Source organism: Eretmochelys imbricata, chromosome 6 (genome assembly GCF_965152235.1).
Source record: "Eretmochelys imbricata isolate rEreImb1 chromosome 6, rEreImb1.hap1, whole genome shotgun sequence".
Taxonomy (NCBI): domain Eukaryota; kingdom Metazoa; phylum Chordata; order Testudines; family Cheloniidae; genus Eretmochelys; species Eretmochelys imbricata.
In genome coordinates, this window is record NC_135577.1 from 117,627,801 (window position 1) to 117,651,843 (window position 24,043).

Consider the following 24,043-nt stretch of genomic DNA (forward strand, 5'->3'; position numbering starts at 1 on the left):
GTACCCAGCAGTTAAGAACATAAGAACGGCCCTACTGGGTCAGATCAAGGTCCATCTAGTCCAGTATCCTGTCTTCTGACCGTGGCCAGTGCCAGGTGCCCCAGAGGGAATGAATAGAACAGGTATCAAGTGATCCATCCCGTCGCTCATTCCCAGCTTCTGGCAAACAGAGGCTAGGGACACCATTCCTGCCCATCCTGGCTAATAGCCGTTGAGGGACCTATCCTCCATGAATTTATCCAGTTCTTTTTTGAACAGTTATGGTCTTGGCCTTCACAACATCCTCTGGCAAGGAGCTCCACAGGTTGTTGTGTGAAGAAATATTTCCTTTTATTTGTTTTAAACCTGCTGCCTATTAATTTCATTTGGTGACCCCTAGTTCTCGTGTTATGAGAAGGAGTAAACAACACTTCCTTGTCTACTTTCTCTATACCAGTCATGATTTTATAGTTCAGAATACAATGCCAATGATAGTGTATTCAAATGAAACTGCAAGGAGAAATTAAGTGGCATAATGCAGTTACACACAGATGGGATGGATTTGTTTGCCCAAGTTCGGAAGAGCTATGAAGCTGGGGGGAACCCTAAGACTTATTAAAACAAATGCTGGCTGCAGTCAAGGGCATTAGCAGTAATTAAACAAAAAATGCTCAAGTTCAAACAGACTGATTGGAGACCATTGCAACTGCAGGAACTATTTTAACCCTGAGGCAATACTGTACCACTAGTGCACTAGCAGCTCACTCCTATTTATATTACATACTACATAGTAAAAATGTGCTAAAGCAATGGGCAGGCCTGAGCACTCCAACATTATAAAAACAAAGGAAGGCATCAGAAGAGAGTATCAGTAACTTGCTCACTTAGGCCCAAACCTGCACTACTGATGTAACTGGAAGTTTTACCATTGATTTCAATGGCACCATTTTTTGGCAACCCCATGCCCGTGGGTCAGAGTGCATGACTGCAACGCATCTGAGACGCGCAAGACATTCTGGGCAGTGGAACAGGCTAAATTACATGATGCACTCTATATACCTGCCTCACTTTATACAATAATAGCATTGACATGTCAGTTGAGATTGTAGTATTTTTTAAAAGAGCATCCTGAGACACTGACCCAATCCTGCAAGGTTCTGAACATGCTCAACTTGCACTGAAGTCAATGGGCCCCATCTTGTCGGCACTGAAATCAATGGCAAAACTCCAACTGATTACGCTGAGTACAGGCCCAATATAGTTGAGAGTTCTCAGCAACCCATAATAAATAAAATATAAACAATAGGAAAAAATCTAAAATATATAGTGACATAATAGAGCCCCCAAACTGCGAAAGAGACAAATTGAAATACAGCCACTAAAACAACTTACCTTTTCCACAGCTATCAACAATCACAATGTTTTAAAGCCCAATCTCATGAGCCTGTCAACACTTTGCAGGACTGAGTCCTTATTCTTGGATCCATTTTACATATACACAATGGCCTATCCAGCATGCAGAAATACACTACACACAGACCGCAAATACCTAAGGAGTTAAGACTTTCTAGCCTTTCATCTTGGTGCTAAACAATTTTAAATTGCTGCTGAGTCAGACTATATTTTGGGGCATTCTTGTCATTACAGAACACTGTTATGTTTACTATGGTCCAAAGCCATTTCATTAACCAGCTGTTCTACAGATGACTGAATCGCTGCCTTAACAAGGGAAGCAGCAGTTTCTATCAGAAGCAATTCATACTGTTCTGAAGTTCCGTGTTCCTGATCACTAAGACCATTGGGTGACTGAGCAGGAGAACCGACTTTAGCCTCCCTCCTGGGGCCACTGCCTGCTACTACGGCCTCTTTGCGATTAGAAAGTTTACTGAAATTGAGGTTCCCACTTATTTTTTTATTCACCTTTTGCTTATGTTCACATGAAATTGAGGACAGTTTGCAGTCCTGGTTCGACTCCTCTTCATCAGGCTCATCATCTGCTTCAGTAATTGTAATCACAATGCTCACTCCACTGGCATCCTTGTTTTCTTCTAATTTCAATTGTTCATTTAAACAGCTCTGCACACTTACTGCATCATCTTTAAATGCCGATTGATTGAAACTCATTATTCTCTCTCTCGATTTACAGTCTTCACTAGCATTTATGTTCCTTCCAGACTCTCTACATTCAAGCCCTGTGTCATGGATGTTATTTATTTCTTGTACCTCTGTGGCTTCAGCTACTCTATCTGGCAGGTCCTTAGAAACATTAGCGCTAAGGGTGGTATTGAGATCAACTCGCTGGTTTGCTACAAGTGTATGTTCAGGAGTTTCATGTAGGCTCTTCTGGTGTAGCTCTTCCTGGAGCATTATAGCAACTGCCTCTGAATTTGCTATTTCAGACTGAACGACGCACTGTGTGTGTTGATCAATGTCTGGTCTGGACTCTACCAAAAGCGCATTCTTCCCAGTGGAATTAAGTGAGTTCCTGTCACTTTTTTCAGATGCTTGGCTGAAGGATTGATCCATGCTAGATTTGACTGTTATTGCCAAATTCTCTGGTTCACTGTTAGCTTTATTCAAAATGCCCATCAGTTCATTTGCTTTAACACTGCAATCTGATTCTTCTGTTATTTCAGAATGGCTGGGTTTTTTCTTGCCTCTTGAGAACCGTATACAGGGAATTTTAAGCCCAGAACTAACCTGATTCTTTGGAAAACTTTGCAAGCCAGGATCCTCAGCATTTATCTCCAGTTGCACTTGAGAATCAGAGTGTGTCTGCTTCCTTGAAGATTTTGACCTTCTCTTAGGTGTCACTAGACGTTTTATAGTTGTCCAGGTTCCCCTTGATGACTGAGATTGGTTGGAAACTTCCCCTTCTCCAGGGGCTGCACTGATGGATTGGCTTGTATGTTTCAAGGTTACAGAGTCTTCTTCACAGACACCTTTCATCTCCAATGCCTTCTTACATGGCTTCTTTCTTTTCTTAAAACAAAACATTGTGAGTTTTTCTGCCTGTTCTTCAGTTGAAGAGCACAGTTTTGCTGCACTAGGATTTTCTGATTGTGCTGTGTTTTCCATTTGAATTTCTTTAGCTGCCTTCTCCATATTTGTGGTCCTGCCTTCTAATTTCTTCATATATTTTTCTTTTCTATTAACCCATCAGATAAATTAATTGCAGGTAAGCTCAGAGTGCAGTTCTTTGAAATTTCATCCAAAAAACATGAAATTACTTTTGTGAACTGACGAGGTGTTGTGCAAAGAAATGTTCTGATGGACTTGTTACACTACATTTATATTTCCACTATGATTTTTTTTCTTACCTGTCCTGAGAGAAAGAAGACTGGATAGATTATCACACACTTTACTGCAGTTTATCAAATAGGCTCACTTTCATCTCTGGGATGGCCAACCTGAAACACTACTTGATACGAGGATATTATTTCAGCAACAGTTGGACTTTTTTTAAATGGATGTTAAATCAGATCAAGAATTGACCGTTTTCATTTTATGATGGGCATCAATCAACAACTACTACTTGCTAATATGTTCATTATTTCACATTCTTTGAGCAATTGTATTGAAGTGATATTAAAAAAAAAAAAAGAAAAAATACACCAAGCGGCCTTATTTTGCCTCCAGTGATAGGGTCAGCTGTTTTTCCTCTTTCCTTCTTTGCATTTCATTTGCTTTCAATTCATATTGCAAGGTTTGCCATTTATGTTGAAAAATATGGCATAGGCTTTCATCTCTCGAATTGCTTCATATGTATCTGCAACAAAACAAACAAATGATGAAAAACGTCATAAAAATGGATATACAATTTGTGTTTATAAGAACTGGGTAATTTTTCAATTTCTAAATTCCGTGCTCTGTGTCCTGATATACGTGTGCGCACGCGCTATTCTATGCTCAAATACACCCTTGTAATCAATGGGAGCTGTGTTTCAATATATGAAGGCAAAATGGGGTTTCAAGAGTGCCACTCTAGTTACACAGGAGAACTACCACACGAATCTTGCATATATATGAATTTTTATGTGGGTAGAAAGGGAAGTTTATTTTTATATTTCACTTGTTAGGAAAACGTTTTTCCCATGAGAAACACTTTCCCCTACTGACCCATACACACTCATAATTCCCCCAAGGGAAATTCTGAATTGAGATATCAGATGTTTTTATTCTTAATGCATAAGATGATCATATGCAGCTCCATAAAATATAAAATGGAGGGTTTGAGAGTTACAAAAGAGAAGCTTCCTTCATACAGTTTGGTTTATTTACAGTGTGTGCAAGTGTTCCATGGCAACCCCACTTTCACAGAACACATGTTCATCATAAAATGTATGTAACCCTTCCGAACATTCCTGAATATAAAGATACAAATACACATTATACCACACTGACATACTTCTCAGTGAGTACATGGGATCCTCTCTCCTTGGATAACTCTGGGAAATTCTTTTTTGAAAAATATTTTCTTTTTTGTCCTACTTTTTAAAAAACACTATTGTACGTATGTTTTAAAAAACTAAACTTCTAAATGCAATAATTTACTTATCTAGTATGCATCCGATGAAGTGAGCTGTAGCTCACGAAAGCTTATGCTCAAATAAATTGGTTAGTCTCTAAGGTGCCACAAGTACTCCTTTTCTTTTTGCGAATACAGACTAACACAGCTGTTACTCTGAAACTTATCTAACATTATTTGCTGTGGCTTAGGGATGCAACATATAAAAATACAAGCAAAGCAATGCACCGATATTTTATTTTATTATGAATCAAGTCACTGACATGCAATCAATTTGTATATGGGCAAAAAATAATGTTTTGCCACAATTATTTGTCAATCTTTGCTTTCCCCTAAACCTTACTCTTGAGACCACATGTGCTATGGAGACTATCTGCAATCCAGAATATGGAATCTGTAACTGACACAAACACTGATTTTGGAAAGGAGACCCAGACCAGCATTCCTTAATCATCATTAGTTTCCCCCTGCATCAACATTACTGTATTTCTGGCTGGAAAGACAAGGAAATGTATCTGTCTGAAGAAAACAGCCAAGAGACGATTAGGTTTCTTCTCCAGTCTCATTCTCTTTTTTTATTTTTTAAAGCAGGATGCCCTGGGATCACTTCATGACATTGCTCACATCATTGTGCAATTCTAGATCAAATGACACAGTAAGCATTACATCTCAGTGCTTTCACCTCTTGTACACTCCATGTGCCTGGCAATTTATTTCTTAAATGGCAGAAAAAATGGATGCTGATTATTAGCAATCTTCAGGCTAGTGGAGTCTGAAACTGCACAGAATGAGAATTACAATGTGCTTAGTACCTTACTGAATTGAAGCCTTAATCAATAACCCCTGTTCTGAATGAATCTTTCTCAGTTAATTTTTTTTAAAACAGAAAATAAAGGAAATAGAAATGTTCAAATTACAGAAAAAGCCTTAGGATATCCATGCCAGCCAACAGACCCAGGCACCCACAATATAAACACCTTTGATTTAATGCAGGTTTCTTTATATGGTCTCCAAATCTCTGGAGGTTTCTTAAGCTATAGTATTTGCAATGGAAATGGAAACATTTCTGGTAGTTTGCAAACACTTTTTCCCAACAAATAGGTTCACCTTACATAAGACTGATGCTATGGCCAAAATTTTCAACAGTGTTGCTAAAAGTTCAGCTCCTACATCATTATTCAGACAACTAACCAGGTGGGCTGACTTTCAAAGGTGCTGAACACTCCCAGCTCCCATTGTGACTAATAGCTGTTGTGGGTGCTCAGCACCTCTGAAAATCATGTCATCTATTTCAGAATCCTAAATATGGATTTATTTCTCTAACTTTCAGCCCAGTGTTTGAAAACGTTGGCCTTTGTCTTTATGATGCTATGGTACTCACCAAATCTTCAGCCAAAGCTTGCATCAACTGTGATGTGTTACCCTGCCATACACAGACAGGGAAAGTCTTTCTAGGGAGCGATTGATAACGAAAAGCCTAGATTCCAGCACACTAATGCAAGAGATCCATTAGTAATAATCCGCTACATAGGGCAAGCAGGAAATGACAGAGATTGAAAACTTTTGCCTGTAAAGAGATCTATCAGCTCCCTTGTGGAAAGGAAGAGAGGCTGCCGCAACACAAGTCACCTGTCTCCTTCGTGTGCCAGCCACCGTAATGAAAAATGAAGCCAGAGGCAAAGAAATAGATGGGGCGGGGGGGGGGGGGAGGAGAGAAGAAACATTCTCCCTCTGATTTTCCGTGTGAACAGTTCCATCATCCGGAGCCGGGGTCTGAAGCGCAACAGGGCTGGCTCGGCAGCAGAGGAGCTGAGCCCCAGTGAATCTTCTCCGGCTTGCCTCATTTTCAGTCTTCTCCCTTTGTGCCTGTTGCCTTCAGGCTTGGCAGGGAGCTGAGCCGGGAAGCGATGTGCCCCGCGAGGCGCTCTCACCCTCTCCCTCCCCTAGCGGCACATCCCCCACCCTCCCCGGGTGCTCCAGGGAGGCTCACAACTCCTCCAGACCAAGGGAGGGCTGCAAAGGTCTGAGGAGGGCGGCTGCCCCTCAGCTCCCCGGCGGCCGCCCCTCAGCTCCCCGGCGGCCAGCGCTGTCCCCTCCCCGTGCTCAGGACTAGCCAGCTCCCTGGACGCGGAGCACAGAGCAACCCCCTCTGCACAGCGGCAGGCGGCTCCGCGCTGAGCCGGGGGCGCTGCACGAACACAGCCCAGCGCCGTCCAGCTTTGCTCCCCGCAGCCCCACGGCAAAACCCGCTCCAGCCCCAGGGCCCCCCGCCCGCAGCTCGGGCTGACGCTGCCCCGCTCCGCCCACGTGGCGTGCAAGGGGCACGGTGCCGGGCGGCTCCCTGACCCACGCAGGCCAGCGGACCCGCCCCAGCCCACGCCCGCTCTCACCTGGCGCCCACGGCCCGCCGGAGAGAGGCGCCCGCAGCCCGCTCCGCCCGCTGCTGCTGCTGCTGCTGCCGCTGCCAGTGCCGCCGCGGGGACTCGCCCAGCCGCCGCGCGGGGGCCGGGAGCCCGGCTCGCCCGCCCCGGGGCAGGGGACGCGCCCCGCTCGAGCCACGCCCCCGGCTCCCGCGCGCCAGCGGCCCGGCGGGGAGGCGCAGAGCCAGCGCGCACGGGGGCTGCGGCCAGGGCGTGGCGGCGGCGGGAGAAGCAAAGGGGCCGCTGCGGGTGGACGAGCGCTGCGGCGGCTGTCTGGAGACGCACCGTGCGGCGCCCCCGCCAAGCCCCGCAGCGCCCAGGACCTCCGGCCCGGCAGGCACCTGCCTGCGCAACCTGCCCCCGCCGGAGCCCGGCTCGCCCCTCGCGCCCAGCCTGTCGCACCTGCTCGGCCAGAGCCGCAGCTCTCCCGGACCGCGGGGACGGCTCCCCCTGCCCCCGGGGGCGGGGGAAGCGCCCCTGGGCTGCACCGCGCCGTGCACAGCCTTGGCAGGACAGCAACACCAACCGCGAAGTTTGTTAGTCTCTAAGGTGCCACAAGGACTCCTCCTTGTTTAGCTTCAGATCCACAGATGCTCTATGGAGAATGAATGCCTCTATGATCCGTCACGAGATTAATGACACTCTCATCAGGTTTGCTTTCAGCCAGTCCTTGCCCAAGAGGGACAAAGCCAGTGTTTAGTTTTTAAAGCAAGGTTGTACAAAAGAACTGGAAGGGTAGGTGGGGGCTAGGAGAGGAAAGACAAGACAGGCTGAAAGGAACAAGATAAAGTTAGTAGAATGGAAGACTGCAAGAGGGAGATGCCATAAGAAGTGCAGCCATGAGATGAAACAAGTATTAAATGTAGAAGCTGACACAAGTTAGTTAGCCTTTAGCTCTGTCTATTCTGGCATCCTGGCTCCAGAAGTGGCCTGTCCAGGATGCCTTAGATGAAGAAGCTCCTAGGGTGCCTAGCCACATGCACTATTAAATATGGGGAGAAAATCCTTCCTGACCCCATGCAAGTGGTCTGGTTTATGTCCTGAAGATTAGTAGTTCTCCTTGGAATGATATTATATAAAGGAAAATTTAAATGCATCTAGGGATTTTATGACAACTTAAGTTACTCTAACTTCACTCTTGTGACAGCCATGTAATTGTTACATAATTATTCTCCTTGCTAGCTTACTATATATAGTGTATGTGTATTACAGATAAGCTCATGTACTGGTTGGTGCATACACCTACATCAACTTTTCTTCCAGTCAGAGCAATTTTTTAACATATGCTAGGTCCAGATCTAACACAAGCATATGGGCCTTGCAGTTTTATGTGGAAAGAATTATCCAAAAATATTTAGCTGCTTGCATAGGCAAGTTATTTTAGCCAACTGACACAAAGAACGGGTGGTCTCACTTCAGATCTTTTACAGTCAGAGTACATCCAAACCCACTGAATAATTCAGGTAATTTATTTTCCTACAGATGATATGCAGTACCCCAGAAAGGAAACTGGATTAAATTTATACAGTGGTGCACTGCAGGCTCAACAGTATTACTGCAATAATCACTTTTACTTGTCAATACTGGGACTGCTGCCATGTACGATCCCGGAATTCATCATAAAAATAACTTCTACTTCATTAATCTCCATGCATATCTTAAAACCCAGGGAACTCTTGAAGGATTTTAGCAATTTATTGGTGTTAATTAGAAGTCTGGCAGTAACTACATTTTCACATTATGAAGTGATTTTTTGGCCTATTGTGACAAACCTTGTTACAGACCATTTCATTCAGTGCTAGGGCTGTCTTTTCTCACCAAAAGGGATTTCAACAAAAGTTGTTACATCATTTACAAATCTCATCCTCGCTCATCAGCCATCTATTGAAAACCACGTATGGAACAGCTTCCCGTACCCAGCCACAGCATGGTGATCCAGTCTCCAAAAAGGCAAAAGTCTATATGCTCCACTGCCATTAACAATTTAGTAGGTAACAACAGAAACACAGATTGTAGGGCTTTCTTAAGACTGGATAGAGTGCAGGTGCCCACAAGAAAAATTCAAAGCAGAAACTAATGGTCAGAAACTTTAGGGTAGGAACAGAAGCAAAGGGATTCTTCCCTACTACCTACTTTTCATTGAATTTGTGCAGTCTGATGGCACATTTTCTCTTTTAATGCTAGCAATAGATTATAGAGTTAAGTGCAATAGGAAGATACAGTGCTCAGACTTTAAGGGATAAGGTGTATCTGTGCTCTAAAACACATTTAAAAACAATCAATTAAGCCCTGGGCTGTTGTAAACACTGTACCAATTGAGAAACTGCAATTTTATTGTTATATTTTAATAAGTAAAAATCACAGAGCTAGAAAGAGGGTATTAAAAACAAGTTTTGTATTTTGCTCCATCTGCAATTATGAAGGGCAAAAGCAATGACCTCCTGAGGTCCCTTCCAACTCTGATATTCTATGATTCTATGAAGGCAATATCATTGAAAAACATCAGTGTATAAGATTTACAAGTTCTTATGCTCACTGAACTAAAAGTTAGCCTGAAATAAAATATTTTAAAATTTATTCCGATTAAAAAAATAAATGCATGCATTTCATTCGTTTCCAAATGCTCCTTTCTCCCAGTCACTTCATGTATTTCATTTTCTCAGCCATATCTTATTTTGTCTTAAATCCGGGGATAACTGAGTTTGCATTACTCATCAAGTAAGCTTCAGGTAGCTAGAAAGAAAAATGAAAACTTAATTACTAATATATATGTATATCTATATATCTAGCATATCAAAGGCAACTTTTAGGAGGAATTACAACCAAATGCCATTGGAAACATATGGCTTCATAGTTAGATGTGAGTAAATCCCTTAACTCAACCCAAAGATTTGCAAGGCTTCTAGCCTAAGTAAGAGACTTACCTTTGGTTAACATTTCTTTTCAGAATAGCCCATTCACCTGTTCTGAGACTGGATCCAAGTCAATATCATAGAAACAGGGCCGAGTAGGAAGTCCTGGCATAGTACTCATCTAGCAGACAGAAGGAAAAGTGTATTAGTGGAGAGAGCCTGGGATTGGGAGTTATGAGGGCTTGGTTCTGTTTCTGGCTCTTCCATTGACTCAAGTGTGACTTTGTACAAATGATTTAGCTCAAGATTTGGCAAAGCACTTAAGCATGTGCTGAAATTTAAGCATGTGCATAGTTCCACTGATTTCAATGGAACTACTCATATGCTTTAATTAAGCTTTGCTGGACAAGGGAATAACTGTACCATGGTTTCCCTGTTAGTAAGATGGGGTGGGGATCTCAATACCTCACAGAAGCGTTGTGAGGCGTTCATGTATGTCTGCATGTCGAGCTGGATGTGTAAATTCTAGCTTGAGGTGACACAGCTGCACTAGCTCTGATGGAGCAAGCGAGCTAAAAAAATAGAGTACAGGCAAGTCTCATCTTACGCTGGGGTTACATTCCGCAGGCAGCGCGTAAAGCGAAAATCGCGTACAGTCAAAATTACATTGAGTGCAATGGCGGGCAGAATCGCCCGCACTACAGGTACAGTATTTAAACTGTTATTTTTCTTTTTTTTTTGTTTTTGCCGACTGCGCAAAGCTGAATTTGCACATGTTAAATGCGTGTAAGATGAGACTCGCCTGTACAGCGTGATGGTGTGAGGGGCTAGTCACCGTGAGCACATACCTGTCCAAGACGTACTCAGCACGGCTAGCCTCTCTCACTGCTGTGGCTACATTCTATTTTTAGCACACTAGCTCTGATCACGCTAGCATGGTGATGTCTCCTCAAGCTGGAAGTTACACCTTTAGCTCACAGTGTAGATACACATAATAAAATGTCAGAAGTGCTCTGAGAGCCAAGGATTGAAGGCATTACCTACATGCCCAGTACTGACTTGGAAAAGAGATGGATTTTAAGACAGAAGCTGGGCTTGCACTGAGGAGGGGAGGGGCAACTCATTTCCACTGGATGGAACAGCCAGTCACATTAAACTGTATGGAAGTTCTGAGAGCTGTTTTAAGTCAGGACAGTGGTGCACTGGCCAGAGTGCAGAAGCTTGCACTACACCTGTCTATGCAAGCCAATGCCATCGCTTGTCAGTTGTCAAGCGCCAACATTCACAAATCCATAGAGTTTAAGGCCAGAAGGGGCCATTAGATCATCTAACCTGACTTCCTGTACCTGACAGCTGTAGAACCTCACCCAGTTACCCCTGTTCTGAGCCCAATAACTTGCGTTTGACTAAAGTGTATCATCCAGAAAGGCAGCCTGTCTTGACTTAGACACCTCAAGAGATGGAGAATCCACCACTCCCTTTGGTAGTGGTTAATAGTCATCACTATTCAAAATCTGTGCCTCCTTTTTAATTTGGCTGCCAAAGACAGACAGACTCAATCATTGGTTCTTATTACACCATACTCTGCTAGGTTAAAGAGCTCTTTCATGGGAATTAAAAACTGAGTACCAAAGTACTTGTGCACTGTAATCATGTTACTGCTCAATCTCATTTTTGCTAAACCAAACAGACTTAGCTGTTTAAATCTTTCTCTGTTTGGTGTTTTCTCCAGCCCTCAAGTAATTTTTGTGGCTCTTCTTTACACCGTCTCCAATCTTTTTTAAGAATTATCAGAACTGTACGTACTATTCCAGTATCAGTCACACCAATGCCACATACAGAGGTAAATCACCTCCCGACTTATACTCACTCCTCCTCCTTTTATACATTCAAAGATAGCATTTGGTCGTTTTGCCACAGCACTGCCCTGGGAGTTAACATTGAGTTGTTTGGCCACTACGGCCCATAAATCCTTTCCAGAGAGCCCCTGCTTTCTAGGATACAGCCCTCCATGCTGTAGGTATGGCCTGCATTCCTTGTTTCTCTACGTATTACATTTCACTTGGCCGTATTAAACCATTCTGTTTAAAATGAGCCAAGGTTACCAAGTGATATAGACCACTCTGTATGACTGCCTGTCCTCACCATTATTTACTTTTTTGCCACTATTTGTGTCATCTGCAAATTATCAGCAGTGATTTTATACTTACTTCCAGATCACTGATTCAAATGTTGAACAGTGTTGGACCTAGAACTCATCCCTATGGGAACCCATTAGAAACACCCCCATTTGAGAAGGATTCCTCATTGATGGCTGCTTTTCGAGATTGATCAGTCACCCCATTCTTATTCCATTTAATGTGTGCTTTACTGATATTGCATAGTGTTATTTTTTTAAATCAAAATGTCACGCAGTACTAAGTAAAACACTTTACAAATGTCTAGGTATATCACATTGATACAGTTGTCTTTGATTGATAAGCTTGTAATCTCAAGTAAACACCTCTTGTAAAGGAAAAACAGAAAATTGTTGAGCATAAAGTTAATCACAGTATTAAAAAATAAATTACACTGTACCCTGAACACAACAGAACTGCAAAACCTGTACATCTCCATAGCAAACCATTTTCTCCATCACATGGATCAGCACAGAAAGATGGGAAAGCATGCAGGATACCAGCTGCAATTATTTCTAATCTGTGCTTCCTAATGTCATAGATCTCATTGGCTTTAAATGATACCACACACTTGTCCACGTACATTGTACTTTGCAGGCAGGCTGGATGAAAAGATGGCTCTGAATTAATGGGGTGGGGGCGGGGAGGAGAGAGAGAGAGAGAGTGAGTGAGTGAATGTGTGTGTGTGAGAGAGACATTAATTGCTCTGTTTCTTCCTTGGGAAGAGCATAAAAAAGGGTGAGTGCTGACTTGACACCAGGAGATTTACAAGAAGATTAAACTTTCCTTTCAAACCTGTGTCCTGGTTTAAGAGGACGTTAAAAGAGCAGCTTCTTCTTTAATACAATAAACGAAAACACTAAAAGGATGTTTTAAGAAGGTTACAAGTGTGGCAGGGGAAAACAGTGGGTCCCCGATCCTGCAACTGACTGTACCTACATGAACCCCTCTATTCACCTGGAAGTCAGTGGGGCTTCACATAGGCACAGGCAGGTGCAGCATCAGGGCCTAAAATAATTCACTCCTTGATGCTCTAGAATTCAAGTAAATACTGTAGCTAACTTTCAGCATGACAATTGTTTGCTATCTCCTAAAAAGACCTCTTCTAGAGCAAAAGGTTACTGTATGTCAGATCTCTTTGTCTATTACTCAGCTTCTTACAAAACTAAATTCACCTTCTAAAATGATACACAAAGAATGTTAGGCATCAGCAGTGTCTTACCGAAAAATTTACAAATCCAAGTTTTTTTTAAAAAAGGACACACTAGCCTGATTTTACCACAAAATTCAGTGCCTTTTAAGTCACTTTGCATCGTTACACAGTACATTAAGAGAATGATCGTCTCTATGAATGTTAATTATTCATATATTTTTATTGTCATTCTGCTGTTCTCAAAACTAGATGTAAATGAGAGTGTGGGGTGTTTTCCTTAATGTAGGCACTGAAAAGCTGAAGAATGCAGAGTGATTATCATTGCTTAGTTACGCATGGAGAGGCACTGAATCCACCCACAGGATTAACAAACAAACAAGCAAGCAAGCAAGCAAGCAAGCAAACAAAAAAAGGCCCAACAATCAAGCACCTATTACATATTACAGGCTAAAAATTTTCAAAAGCACTTAGTAACCTGTTTTCAAAAGTGACCTAGGCTCTCAGAAGCCAATGTCTCACTGAAAGTCAATGGGACTTTGGCTCCTAAGTTCCTTAGGTTCTTCTGAAAATTTCACCCATTTCTAAGTACTTATCTGGCCCAGCATATCATCATCTAAGGCAGTGGTTTCCAAACTTTTTACCTCATGACCCCTCCTTACCTCTGTCCATGGCCCCCCCCCGCAGCCTGCAAGCCGCGGTTAAGAGCCGGGGCCAGGAGAGGGGCCACAGTTGGGGCCGGAGTCACAGCTGGGCTGGGAACCAGAAGCTGAGGCCAGGGCTGCAGCTGGGGGTGGGTCTGTGGCCGGGAGCAGAGCCTGAGCCAGGAATGGAGTCACGGCCAGGAGCTGGGGTTGGAGCAGAGTTGGGGGCAGAGCAGAGCTAAACAGCCTTCCTGGGGGACTGCACCACACAGTCTGGGGTCCATTAATCTAATGGTATGCCTACACTGCAATTTGACACTTAGGAGCTGTTTAATTGCGGTGTAGACATTTGGGTTCAGGCTGGAACCTCAGCTCTAGGATCCTGCAAGGTGGGAGGGTCCCGAACCTCTATACCAACCCCTTGAGCCCACATCAGCTGACACAGGCCAGCTCTGGGTTTTTATTGTAGGGTAGAGACACCCTAATGGGCTTAGACAACAGCCTGAATTCTGCATTCCCCAGAGCTGGATCCTGCAATCATGCCCCTCTAAAGTCAAATGGCTTGGTGGATACTTACACAAGACTGATCTGGTTGCAGGGTCAGGGCCATAATCATAAATCTCCTATTAATCCTGATGTTATTGTGTCTATTAGAGTTAATGTCTTGCGCCAAAAAAATACTTTAGACATTTGGAAAGCAAGACTGATTTTGCAGAACTGACACCATGGGAGAACAAACCAGTTCTATTTGGTTTTAATTTCTGAAAACATCCCTCTCTCATACATCTGATCTAAGATACATACCCCATGGTTCATCTACATTTCAAACTCTCCAAAAGTCATTGGATTAAATTCTGTGTTGTTTGCAATGAATGTAACTAATGATGGGAAAGGGCTCAATTTATCTTTCACTGTATCCAAACACATATGCTCTTTTTAAAGAGGACAGATTATTTAAATGAGACATGACTAATTCCTTCATCACAGGTAATCTAGAAATATTTACACTGCCATGTTCTTCTTGTTCAATCAATGAACCCAGCATTGAGATTTTGGACAGTTACCACTTGCAGCAAGAAGGGATAACACTCTCCATGCCCTATCCACTCAGAGAAACAACATTTAATAGGTCTTCTACCAGCGTCTGCCCAAACAGGACTAGATTCCTCCCCTCCAGATTTTCAGGCACTCCTTTATTGCTGATGTTATTTCCTTGGACATGATTGTCTGTAGCTCCCTTTCACTCTGCGTTGATTACACCAGCCATTTAGGGTGGTGATCCCATCACATTCGTCACTGGATCCTGTTCCCACCCTGGTCATCTCCAGCTGATGTCACTTCCCCACTTTTGTGTGGTTTTTATTGCTGTCTTTTTTTTTTTTCTTCAAACAAACCAACCAATTTGGAGGCAGTGACTGAACCTAGTTTAATGGATTAGATGCAGCTCAAGTTTGAGAAAACTAAACATAATGCCTGTGGTTTAACTTTGTTCACATGGCACCAACACTGTTTCCGCGTCTGTAAGTCGCGACTAGGCCACTGGAGATCAATAATCTTCAAGATGCTCTAGGAACCAAATTGTTGAGCGTGCCTGAGCCATGAAGAATTCAGTGAATTTTAATTAACGACTAAGCACGGACGGTCTGAGCAATGGTAACAATATTGCTCTTTCAGGATACTTAAACTCATTTTCCAGGTTTTTTTGTTTTTTTTCTTGAACTTCAGGGACTGTTTGTTTCTAGTTAAATATATATTTTTTGTTTTGTTTTTTTTAAAGCATGGATTTAAAAGAAACATTCAGCTGTTTAGGGAGGCAGGCAATTTCTTGCTCGTCATGACTGACTGTTTACTCTTCTACTTGGTGTTAAAAATTAATTTAATTTTTTAAGATTTCCTCAAACACAACAAATCTAGTTACAGTGAACTGATTAAGATTCAACCCCACAGATCTAAAGCACTACTCATCATTTCAACTATATTAAAGTCAAGTCTAAGAGCACTAGCGTTACATCTGAAAGGGGGATTCTAGTACTCGAGAATGAGAATAGCACCTAAAATTTGGCAGAGTGCTGGCGGGCACAACCCAAGTCTCCCTCTGCAACTGAAGTAACACACTTTCATCCTGACCTTCCTCACCCTTGCTATTCTGGTCTCTACTAATCAGAGTGAATGGACTCTTGCCAAATTATACTGTGGTTTTACAATGTGGACAAATGTCAGCTAAATCCAAATTCATTTCACTTCTGACCCAGACTAGGTTTGAGCTCAGGTCTCTGGAGATGAAACTGCATTAATATTCTTACTGATACTTGCACAAACAGTACTACTTGGTCAGTGATATTCCACCCTGACAAATCAACCCAGTGAGCCCATGCACTTTTTTCTTCTTTTAAATTCATATGGTTTTAGGGCTACAGCAAGCAAGCTGCTGTTGGCTACAGGTAAGAACATAGGAATGGCCAGACTGGGTCAGACCAACGATCCAGCTAGCCCAGAATCCTGTCTTATGACAGTGGCCAATGCCAGGTGCTTCAGAGGGAATGACCAGAACAGGCAATCACTGAATGATCCAACCCTCTGTTGTCCAATGATCCATCTCTTGATATCCACTCCCAGCTTCTGGCAATACAAGACTCAAGTTTTTAAATTAAAAAACACCAGCAGTTCAAAATTAGGTGAAGATGTTAAAGACTCTTTAGTCCTACCCCATGTATTTTCCTATTTATATCTGATAACTGACTTTACAGTAAGGGGCAGTTGAAATGTGCATCTTCCTATTAAATATATTGCTTCCTTAAATTGGAGAGTTGAAATGCTATTGACTTTCCTGTAGCACTCGGACCTTCCCCTTTCAGTGAAACAGTTATGAACTTTCCCAATTGATTTTTGTCCTTTATTTGGCAAATAGAGCTTGCTTCCTCATTGCCTTATGCTCCCCATTTGGTTTACGTCTTAGTATCAGCAGCAACAATCAACTGTTTGCGGCAAAGCAGGAGGAGGAGCTTACCTTGAGTCTGATGCATTCAAGTAGTTTAACTAATTCTCTGCAGCTGTACAGAGCCTTTAGCTACAGAATTTCAAGGCACTTCACAGTTAGAAACTCCAAGCCACAGAACACCCTTGTGAACTAAGTATTATCCCCATTCTGCAGACAGGGATGCTCAGGGAAGTTAAGTAGCTTGTCCAAGGCCAATGTTATTCTGGGAGTCTTTGCTGTAATTAACATTCCTTCAATCACATAACAAGGAAAGTAATAAATATCCAATTGCATCACTGACTGTATTGTGCACATTGAGTGCTACTTCTAAACAGACTAAATTACTCTGCAATATTACGGAGAAGGAGTGACTGGTGCAGGTGCTGTGCCGGACAGATTAATTACTCAAAGCCCTTCCAATGTAAAATGGGACAGCTAGCAGGGAATTCTCTGTTCGGACCCTGGGAACTCACTTCCTCTCCAGATCTGCACTCCAGGGTTTGTTAGCCTCACGGCATGTTGCATGGCTCCCCCATTTTGCTCTGGCTCATGAAAAAATTGGCACTGGATAGGACTAGGTGTGGGACTTGGCTAATTTCACTATAAATTGGTGTCACTGCAATCGATGCAGCAGCATCGATTTAGTGGGTCTGGTGAAGACACGATAAGGCACTCTCCCATCAACATAGTGTGGTGTAGACACTGCTGTAAGTCGATCTAAGCTATGTCAACTTCAACTATGTAACTTACCTAGTGTAAATTAAATTGACTTACAGCATTGGTGTAGACCAGGCCTCAGGGACCATATGTAAGGTCAGTTAATCTGCCACATTTTATGTTGTTGCTGGATATTGGAATGATCTGGAGGAAATGAGGGGTTTGTTTATTTTAGCATATTTTTAAAAAACTCTCAAGGGCATCCAGCGTCTTGCACAGGCACTCCATTAGGAGCACTATATAGACACATTATTAGTACACTGTGTAAATCTACATGGATAACGTGTACGGTATGCAGAGTTCCCTCTCATAGGATACCAGCAAGAACCACTGATTTAAACCACCAACTGGAATGCACACGCATTTTTTCCAAAACTTCTTCCTTTATGGAGCTGAGGTTTTAACTATGACACTTACCGTTCCTACCAATGGATACAGGAATCCAGCACCTACACTGGCCCTGATATCTCGGATAGGCAAGATAAAGCCTGTAGGCACACCTTTCTTCTCTGGGTCATGAGACAATGACAGGTGAGTTTTAGCCATGCAGATTGGCAGATTTCCAAATCCCTGTGGAAACAAGAAGGGGCAAGAAAATGGGATATAATTTGTAAAGTGCAAAAGTAAAACTTTCATCTAGGTAATCTGCTTCATTCTGCCATTCTTTGGATTAACAGACCATCTTGTCTCTCAGTAACTGCTTTGCCTACAACCTGCATGTTACTGTCAAATCAGTTCTGTATCACCTTTCCTCTTTTCTCCAGTCACTAAGGAAAAAACAAACATTGTCATGGCCAGATCCAAACAGAGAAGAGGTTAATGCTTTTATAGGAATCCAGTATGTAACTAAGCGTTTTTGTGGGGTTTTGTTTGTTTTAATTAATTTTTATTTTAACAGCTCAAAATTAAAGTTCTCAGCCCACCTGAAGTCTTTATCAGATCAATATAATTGCAGGATGTGCGGGACCAGCAATTACACAGCTATTATATGAATGGTCTGTAGAATATAAAGGGACATGTAAGAAATATGAAAAGGGAGCAGCCATACAAATAATTTCACAAACAAATGTTCTCCAAAAGAGAAGTCATTCAAAACATGCAAGACACCAAGAAAACACATACCATCTGCACAGCACTCAGCTTCAAAACCCTTTACAGACATTAACTCTCACACCCTAGCTGCAAGGGATGTAATTATCACCAGTGCCCTATTACAGAAGGGGAAGGAGAGACCAGCTAGGATGGTGACATGACTTAAAACATTGGGTGAGCCAGTGTTTCAATCAGGAGAAGTTCCTAACCAGAACACCACCCTTTTCCCAGCAGCTGTGCCGATTCCCTCCAGTCTTTAGGTGCATGGTTTGATTATCACTGACACTGCCCTTCACATATGGAATTCACATTTTAAAAACTCAACTGTTTAGTGCAAATGTTTTAAAGGGGAAAGACAATGGGCAACAATGACCTGGAGAACTCACCTGCTTAGTGTACACTACAACTTTCTGCTCTGCCTCTGGAGATAGCTCAATGTCCTTTGCCCCATAAATCTGCTGTGCAATAATTCTGATCTTCTCTACAACCGGGAGCTAGAAAAGAGAAACAAGTCAATGATGGCCAGTCTATCAAGGGCTGTGACATCACAGAAGCTCTGCAGTCCTGTACACATCAAGGGACGCGCAACCTGCAACTATTACCCCAATTTCTACTTGCAGCTCTACAACAATGTGAGGGTTTTCAAAACAGGTTTCACTCATCACATTACAGCGGTTTCTTTTGACAGTAGGACCAACAAGACTCATGTATTGTCACCAGAAGCAAGAAAATATGCATAAATATTCTTTAAGCTGAGCTTACATGTTAACCATCCAACCTGGTTACAACAGTGAAACACTTAAGAGGAGTGGTGGTGGGAGGGGGGAATGGTAACTTCTGAAAAAGTCCAAAGCAGTTCTAGGTACTCAGGAAAACAAACAGCATGTAAGAGAGAAATTCAGCATCTGTTAAGGTGAACAAATTGATTCAAAAATATAACATAGCATTTCACTAGGCCCTTAGACAGCTGTCTGCTACAGAGGAAGCCCTGAAGAAGAGCTCTGTGTAAGCTCAAAAGCTTGTCTCACACGAATAGAAGTTGGTCCAGTAAAAGATATTACCTCACCCACCTTGTCTCTCTGCTATAGAGGAAGTCAGACATGTTCAAGCCAGAAATGGTGGTTACTGTTAAACATCAGATCTGGAGAGACTGACTGAAAGATGTATAAGCCAGGCTCCTGGACCATTTAGGCACTCTCACTGGAGCACTGTGAAACTTTTGCATGAATATCTGGCACTGGCTTTCAATAAAAGAATCAAACTTTGGCGCATCAGTCAAGATTTTCCAGAAGTGAATAGCGATTTTGGTGCCCAACTCCAGACACCTTAAGAGGCATGATTTTCAAGGGGTTGCTACTTGGCATTTTCTGAAAATCAAACCCCTTTACAGCGTGTCTGGCTGGGCACGCCAAAAACTGAGGTCAGTGCAGCACCCACTCACCCACAACAAAATGGCGGGAGGGACATGTACATTAAATATGAAATCATCATCACACCAGTGTTTCTGGGGTGGTCCTCCAGTGTGTGCGCAAGCATGCCCTGTGAACCCCTCCATTTTCCTTCCTTCTTTCACTCTGTCCCCCCTGCCCATTACGTATTCGGGGTCCCCTCCTGGCTAGCAGGGGGGCACCACGCTCGAGCGTAATAAACTTGGTGTTTTTTGGGAACTCTGCAGTTGTGGACTTTGTTTATGTGCCTCAGCCTAGATTCGAACTGTGCGTGTCCTACCAGGTGTAATTTGTAGCATTTCGTCTGCATGTCCTACCAGGTGTAATTCGTAACAATACTGACATCCAGGAAGTTACCCTCCTTTTGGCTGAAGGATGCATGGGTCTCTCCTAGGCTAGTAAGTCATTAATTGCACTACAAAGCATCAAAGGGAAAATGGGAATTGAAGGATTAAAAGCAAGTAGAACATGGAGATGTCCTCCATGTTCTTAGAAGAGATACAGAAAACTCCAGAATGGGGAAGGTGTGGCCGGAAACTGAACTACGAGAGCTCATTACACCTGTAACAATCTTAGAGTTACCTGAAACATCCATCAACTCTATTTATAAACCACATTTCCAGTTACTTGCAGTATTTTTAACTTATCACTTAGCTTCCATGTATTTAGAACAGATGATTTTCAATCCTTGTGAGACATTAAATGATTATTTGATTACTCTGTGGACTCAAGACAATAGAGTTCGAATCAAATTCGCCCTTGGATATAAAATAAATTGATCACGTATTTGTTTTGTGGTCAGGCAGGCACGCAGATTTCAGTGAGCTCCACCCCATGCAAAGCAAGAGGCACATTCTGAAGTTCTAAGAAAGATCACAAGTTGAGCAAAACATCTCTCAGGTCTCTTCATTTCAGTGTATGGCCTGGAAAATGCGTCTCAGTTTGAGGAGTAAATACCCCCACTGCCCTGATCCATGGTTGCCTACAGTAGACGTGCTTCACACTCTGAGTGGGAGTTCTGGTAAAGCCTTTCAGTGCAGACAAGGAACAAGTTCCAATCAGTCATCCAAAATACAAGGAAAGAGACTTTACAATTCACTGCCCAGACTCAAAAGATCTAGGATCCAATGGAAGTCTCAGATTTTAGGGTGATCTTCAGTACTTAGAGCAGTGGTTTTCAACCTTTTTACATTTGCACACCCCTAAAAAATTTCAAATGGAGGTGCGGACCCCTTTGGAAATCTTAGGCATAGGACGCAGACCCGTATGGATCCACAAACCACAGGCTGAAAACCACTGACTTAGAGCAAATAAATCTAGGCAACACCAGCAAACGGATACAATGCACTTTCGTGAAGTATCACAGACCACAAAGCATGTCTGTAATTCTAATCCGCAATATCCTCAAATATTTTTGTTGAAGTGAAATGCGAAGTCACATAAGGTCTCCCCTTTGGTCAATGCATGTTCTCACCTCCACATTGTAGAGAAACTTGAAGTTACTCAGTTCCTGTGAGGCTCTCTGAACGGCCTGAGCCAGAGCAACAGCTCCTTTCCCTCCCTCTGCCCAGTGAGTGCACTTCACAGCATCATACGCCCCAGCTTCTTTTGCTAGTTGAATGACCAGTTGCAGCTCAGCCTCTGTATCAGATCTGTAAAGATGACCAAGTATACACATTTAGTACTCAGATGATTTGTTTGCCTCTTTTAAACATACAGCATATATCTTTCCCCTCAAAATATCCTAAAATGCTGAACAAAGCAATCCTAGAAGCCAGCAGACCCACCCTAACAGTCAGGAGAGATTTTCATATAGGCCTCCACTATCTTGTGAAAGAAGCCAGTCCACAGCAGTACAGCCAGCTCTCTCCGTAACGGCTGCGGTGTATACAGAAATCTATGACTGACAGAGCAGCATCCTGTATTTTCAGTGGTTCCTGTCCTATACAGAGGTCAGCGTCACCAGCATAATTCTTGTACTAGGAAGTAAGAGACTACCATGAAAGCAAATACCATTGTTGGTCTATGAATGGAGATCGGATGGATATAATGCACTTCTTAGAAAGGCCAAAATTGATACTGTGCTACATATCAGAAACTATTCACTTAGGATGGCAAATCCTTAGCTGATTACTCAGTTTCAGACTGGCTGCGATCTGCAACTGGAATCAGTTTAATACCAGTTCAAAGCTTTGTTGCTTGTATAAAAAGGGACAATAGCGACAGCATAGACTATTATATACTTAATCTTCAGGACACCAGAAGCATCTTCTGATCACAATCATTTAGTTCACAAGAATGAAAATTACTGGCTCAATAAACAACAATCCTATTTTATCAAGATTAAAACTAGCCAGGGAAAGAATTTAAGAGATTGACAAAGGAGCTCTCTTAGTCATATTTATCAGACAATTTTGTTCAATGTAAGATACTAGCTGGTAGCAGTTTATACATTAGTTTATAGAAAGCAAGAAAAAGGTGACATTTCAGAATACCGGCACTTCACACTTGTGGAATGGCTGCAAACACAGCTCTGACTACTAGCCTCACTTACTTGAAAGCATTGACAGCCACTACCACGGGAGTGCCAAAGGTGCGGGCATTCTGGATTTGTTTGCCTAAGTTACTACAACCTGTTGCCAAGAGCTGAAGATTCTGCAACGATATCAGTGAGAAACGAGATACATTTTGTGAGGAGCAGTGAAACTTCGACCAGGAATCTCTGACTTTAACAGCAGATGAAACTAATAATGATAATAGTATCAAAATAGAAATAAGGCCTTAAAGACAAATTTTCATGCTGCAGCTTTCTACAAATATCACTGTTTTGTTGAAAGACAGATAAGTTACCTTACGGGAAAGGAATGACCATCTCTAACCAGAACAATGAAATCAAATGATTATTACTAGTTTAACAGCTTAAGATATCTTCAGTTAGTTTCAGCTGCCAACCAAAGGTGGAAGGAATCAAGTCTCTGAAGTCCTTGATTTCCTTTTAATCCATTCCCTGCATAAGCAGAGACAGAAGCTCAATAACTCCTACAGTAAAGCCTCATTTTCATCCATGACGCATTCTTGTAAAGTGTTGAATGTCATTAACACTGAATTATGTGACACTGAAGTCTGTGTTAACAGCTTTGGGTTTATGCATATTTACATTTGCAGTGTTTCAGGTTATCAGCATGGGATGCTGGCCATTTCATTACTAGTTGTGCAAAGGGGAATTCACACAGAAGTTCCACAAGCAAAGACGTGAGCCTCATTAATAAACAGGGGCCATACTAATTAGCCAAGTGTACAAATGCATCCATGTAAAGTTATGACTTTAACCTATTTCCCTTCCACACTTGCAAAAACAGTATTCCTCTGATGCTAAGGAAGTCTGAGAAAGGAGGAATTACACAAAAACCCTGAATATTTGAAGTGGCAGTGTTTCAGCAAGGCAATTAATCTATACACAGCTCCAGCACTGAAGGGGTCATAGGCAGCAGAATGGAAATTACCATGAAAAAAATCAAGCACTTGGACAATTACATGAGCTCAGGAGAAACTGAAAGCTCTGAACACTGACTAGGTCAATAATGATAACTGCTTGAGAGAGCACAGCCAAACTGTCATTATAAAAATGAAACATTACAGGCTAAGATAATAGACAGCAATAATAAAGAAATACTCTGACAGCAGCAGAAGTGATGCACACTAGTTATTGGTTGTGCATTGCATGACAATTAAAGCAGCTGGTTAGCCAATGGCAACAACTGGATTTATAATGATCAGAATTACCTCTTCGGTGTATTCCTTTGGTAAGGGTACCCCAGCAGTGACCTGCAAGAAACGCAAGAGACTCCTATGAATGATAGCAATTTGCACTGAGTTGTATCTCATTTCAGGTTTAAGAATTAGACCCTATTCTGCAGTCTTCTTTCTTCATAAGACTCTCTCATCTTTTTCTGAATACAAGGATATTGCAGTTACATATTCCGGATGTGACAGATGTCCCAGAGTGCAGAGGCTTCATTACAATAATAAAAACCAAGCAGGGCATGCATCTCTAATGTA

General features: G+C 42.4%; 2 protein-coding genes across 2 annotated transcripts in view; both read right to left on the bottom strand.

Annotated features, from left to right (window-relative positions):
- Positions 1-1,211: 1,211 nt before the first annotated feature.
- On the bottom strand, positions 1,212-3,084 carry AKAP5 (A-kinase anchoring protein 5). Its single transcript, XM_077820014.1, has one exon. It carries the CDS (start codon positions 3,082-3,084, stop codon positions 1,621-1,623), a length of 1,464 nt encoding a protein of 487 aa, XP_077676140.1. The 3' UTR covers positions 1,212-1,620.
- Positions 3,085-8,603: 5,519 nt separating this feature from the next.
- Positions 8,604-24,043, bottom strand: part of MTHFD1 (methylenetetrahydrofolate dehydrogenase, cyclohydrolase and formyltetrahydrofolate synthetase 1) — a 68,564-nt gene continuing 53,124 nt past the window's right edge. Inside the window, exons 22-28 of the mRNA XM_077819483.1 lie at positions 23,768-23,809; positions 22,539-22,639; positions 21,459-21,636; positions 18,923-19,030; positions 17,862-18,014; positions 9,852-9,960; positions 8,604-9,660 (exon numbers count right to left, since the gene is read on the bottom strand). Of these exons, the coding sequence (XP_077675609.1) occupies positions 9,871-9,960; positions 17,862-18,014; positions 18,923-19,030; positions 21,459-21,636; positions 22,539-22,639; positions 23,768-23,809 (672 nt within the window). The 3' untranslated portion in view covers positions 8,604-9,660; positions 9,852-9,870. The remainder of the gene's footprint in view (positions 9,661-9,851; positions 9,961-17,861; positions 18,015-18,922; positions 19,031-21,458; positions 21,637-22,538; positions 22,640-23,767; positions 23,810-24,043) is intronic.

What these genes read in the sequence shown, in the direction of transcription:
- AKAP5 (XM_077820014.1), bottom strand. Translation starts at nt 3,084, where the DNA reads ATGGAGAAGGCAGCTAAAGAAATTCAAATGGAAAACACAGCACAATCA.